The sequence below is a fragment of the Eufriesea mexicana genome, unplaced genomic scaffold (assembly GCF_001483705.2).
Source record: "Eufriesea mexicana isolate 0111107269 unplaced genomic scaffold, ASM148370v2 scaffold115, whole genome shotgun sequence".
Classification (NCBI taxonomy): domain Eukaryota; kingdom Metazoa; phylum Arthropoda; class Insecta; order Hymenoptera; family Apidae; genus Eufriesea; species Eufriesea mexicana.
The window spans coordinates 322,895-327,163 of NW_016908277.1; the positions used below are offsets into that span (position 1 = coordinate 322,895).

Sequence of the window (4,269 nt, forward strand, 5' to 3'; positions counted from 1 at the left end):
GCTCGATCGGAAGTGTCGTCGACCAAGGGCGTTCCCTTGGTCCGCGAATCCGTTACCTTGGAGTGAGGGAAGGTTCCCCCGAAAAACCACGATAGTGGAGGAAACCCTCTCCTCCAAGGTGGGGTACCTGGGGTTCACCCGCGCGCCGGTGACCCCATCGGCCGTTTGTTACCCCTAGCGAAGGCCTGAGGCTTCCAACGTGTGCGGACCACGTGGAGCCCTCAGGCCTATTGTCAGCCAAGTCTTAAGAGCCGTCGCCTAATTTCGTTAAATTAGGGATTTCCAGGATTCTCGTGTTCCGCGACACGAGAAGTCAAAAGAAAAAAGGTACAGCAGTCAAACATGCTGAAGGCATGGAGCGGGAAATTCCGATGCCGAATTGTTCGATCCTAAGACCTGGCTGTTGGAAGACCGTAACGGGTCTTCCTTGTTCCACGACGGAACAGACAGTCAGAAATCAGAAGAGAATCCTAAATAGGTAACTATGACTACGTCATCTTTGATTCGTGACTTAGAAAGTTGTCATCCAAAGCCAATGCACCTAGTCTCTAACACCTGTAGGCCTATTGTCAGCCAAATTCTAAGTTCCTACGTCTAATTTCTCTAGATTTAGCATTGAACTCCTGAGTAGTGACCCGAGACAATAAAGCAATTTTCAAAATTATACAATAACTACATAAAAATACCAAATACCGAGCTATAATATCAAACTATTCAGCATCTAGGACCTGGCTGTTAGAAGATCATAACTGGTCTTCTAGACCTCCCATTTGTTCCACACTGGAACAACTTAAAAATACTAACTTCCAAATAATACATAACTAAATTCCAAACACCATTCGTTCACTATTCCCGCGAAAAATTGAATGGTAACGATAAACACGTCAATGAATGATCCACGTGCACACAGTCTTTAGGGAAAATGGAAAGAGAAACAGAGAATGATTCAGGGAAAAAGTGAATAAAAATGAGAAACGAAATTCAAATTACTACGGGCGAACCATGCAAGCAATTTTTTAATGAAATTATGTCTCTTTGACATTGCAGGCGTCATCATAGGTGGTGGCGGTGGCGGGAGAGAACGGTACAGCGGTGGTTCCGCTTCCGCTCTGAGCTGCGGTGGCGAGAAGCTCCGCGAGGACAAGCAGGGGAGGATGCTGGATGGGAAGACTGGGATCAGAAGGGAGAGAGAAGAGGACACGAAGAGCGCGGATAACGTTTCCCGGGGCGCTTTGCCGTCCAGGCAGAGTCTCTTGGAACTGGTCAGCAGCAAATGCATGAGCCGCCACACGCCCACTCATCATTACTATCATCAGCAGCAGCAGGTTAGTCCAGTGTCAGCTTCCGGCTTTACCTATCTCTGGCTCGTTTCGTTGGTTGCATCAATAGTAGGCTTGATACTAATTAGGTTATTACGTCTGGTGATGAGATTAACCTCGATACGTGTTCCCCGAGTTAGAATCAATCCAATAATCGTGCGGCTTTTCGTTGGGATCGAGTGAGGCTATTAAATGTTTCGTTCCGTGTAATAGGACTATGGAAGATACGTCTATGTCGGTAAGCTGGAGCCCAATTGAAAATGATCTGGTAATGGATGCTTCCAGAAATATAGTACTATGTTACTAAAAGAGGTTTAGAGGGAGTCTTTCAAGTTAGACCTCTTCTCTTATTGTTCATCAAGTGTTCCCATTATTATTATCCTGTTTTCTCTGATAACAGAGTTGGAAAATGACTCTAGGATGTCAATTTAGAAATATAAGTGCGAATAGAACGTGGAATACTATTTTCTTTTTTAACTATTCGTGGACTGTTTGATGAGAGTACTATAGTCCTGTCAAGAAACATTTCCTACAGACACTATAGACCTTGGAATTGATCTGTGTAGAGAGAGTCAAGCTATAGGAGTCAGGTCTATACCAGTAGGCTGGAGTCCAATTGAAAATGATCTGGTAATGGATGCTTCCAGAAATATAGTACTATGTTTCTAAAAGTGGTTTAGAGGGAGTCTTTCAAGTTAGACCTCTTCTCTTATTATTCATCAAGTGTTACCATTATTATTATTATCCTGTTTTCTCTGATGACAGAGTTGGAAAATGACTCTAGGATGTCAATTTAGAAATATAAATGCAAATGGAACGTGGAATACTATTTTCTTTTTTAACCATCCATGGACTGTTTGGTGAGAGTGCTATAGTCCTTAGTACGCAGACCTAACTCTTATAGCTTGACTCTTTCTACACAGATTAGTTCCAAGGTCTATGTTGGTAAGCTTGAGTCCAATTGAAAATGATCTGGTAATGAAAGCTTCCAGAAATATAGTACTGCTTCTAAATGAGGTTTAGACAGAATCTTTCAAGTTAGACCTCTTCTCTGACTGTTCATCAAGTGTTACCATTAGGATTATCCTGTTTTCTCTGATCACAGAGATGGCAAATAAGTCTGGAGAGACTAGTTAGAAATATAAATGCGAATGGAACGTGGAATCCTATTTTCTTTTTTAATTATACATGGACTATTTGGTGGGAGTACTATAGTCCTTAGTACATAGACCTAACTAGAGAGAGTCAAGCTATAGGAGTTAGGTCTATGCCAGTTTGCTGGAGTCCAATTAACAATGATCTGGTAATGGAAACTTCCAGAAATATAGTACTGTTTCTAAATGAGGTTTAGACAGAATCTTTCAAGTTAGACCTCTTCTCTGACTGTTCATCAAGTGTTACCATTAGGATTATCCTGTTTTCTCTGATCACAGAGATGGCAAATAAGTCTAGAGAGACTAGTTAGAAATATAAATGCGAATGGAACGTGGAATCCTATTTTCTTTTTTAACTATACATGGACTGTTTGATGGGAGTACTATACTCCTTTCAAGAAACATTTCCTATAGACACTATAGACCTTGGAATTGATCTATGCAGGGAGAGTCAAGCTATAGAAGTTAGGTCTATGTCAGTAGGCTGAAGCCCAATTGAAAATAATCTGGTAATGGAAGCTTCCAAAAATATAATACTGTTTCTAAATGAGTTTTATAGAGAGTCTTTCAAGTTAGACCTCTTCTCTTATTGTGTCTTTTTTTTCTTTTTCTCTCCTTTCTCTCAAGTGTTACCATCAGGATAATACTATTTTCTCTGATCACAGAGTTGGGAAATAAGTCTGAAGAGTCTAGTTAGGAATATAAATGCGAATGGAACGTGGAGTCCTATTTTCTTTTCTAACTATTCGTGGACTGTTTGGTGAGAGTACTACTAATTTGAGTACAGCGAGAGAAAGAAAGAGAGAGAAAGAAAGAACTGTGATCCTTGTTCTTTGAGATACTCTGCTTTCACTCGTAGCTCATTGTCAGTAATTTGTTAGTATTAATAGGTTTATTAACACTGGAACTGCTAGTCAAATCAAAATAACTAATTTAACACCATTTGCGTTTGCAATTGCTGAAAGCATCCATTTGTTTTTAACAAAATTAATATTAATTTTCACGTAAATAGAGATATATTTATCTCCGTCGTATCACTATGATAAGCATTTTGGAAATTCAAGGAAAATAATAATTTAAATATTTTATGGAACATATTATATTCTTCGAACATATATTATTAACATTTTAAATTCAAATACTCGTTGAACCGTTCAATGTTATAAACGTATGCTGTTCTACCGTATTTCAATATTATTTGCATAACTCTTAATTCTATATCCAAACATATTTCACCGTTTAATGTCTTCTGTATATTAACAGAACGAACCAAATTATTTATTTTTATTATCGTCGTATTACGAATAAAGAATATTCGTAAATTTTCATGAAAAATACGGCACGTTCTAGACCAAAATGATTTTTGACGCAAACACAATTGTATTGCTTTTTGCGATATTTCATTCGAGCATATTGGACGTGCATTCAAATTATATCCCGTATATCATAAAATCGCACGCGTCAAATATAATCTTATGAATATATCATAATTTAAGAAAATAAATAAATCAAAATTATACTATAGCAATACGATTGCACATACAAATATCTTAATAAAGCTTCTAAATTTATATTAACCCAATGTGAAATTTTTTAAAAAGCTTCAAAATTAACTAGAATTGATGTCCTTATCACTTTTAAGTATTATATTATAGCCTATTCTGAATTATATTAATACAGTATAATATATTATTATAGGATGGCGAATACTGGTCTTGAGACACCGAAAATTCACGAAAGAACAAGAACACGATAACACAAACTCAAAACTCGTAAACTGATTTAACTTAGGGAAA

At 37.8% G+C, this 4,269-nt stretch overlaps 1 protein-coding gene across 1 annotated transcript in view; it reads left to right on the forward strand.

Annotated features, from left to right (window-relative positions):
* The window catches only part of LOC108554904 (cyclic nucleotide-gated cation channel alpha-3), a gene marked incomplete at its 3' end in the record, with an annotated part of 308,264 nt that overhangs the window by 284,942 nt on the left and 19,053 nt on the right, over positions 1 to 4,269 (forward strand). The window contains exon 4 of the mRNA XM_017910317.1: positions 1,048 to 1,325. Within this exon, the coding sequence (XP_017765806.1) occupies positions 1,048 to 1,325 (278 nt within the window). The remainder of the gene's footprint in view (positions 1 to 1,047; positions 1,326 to 4,269) is intronic.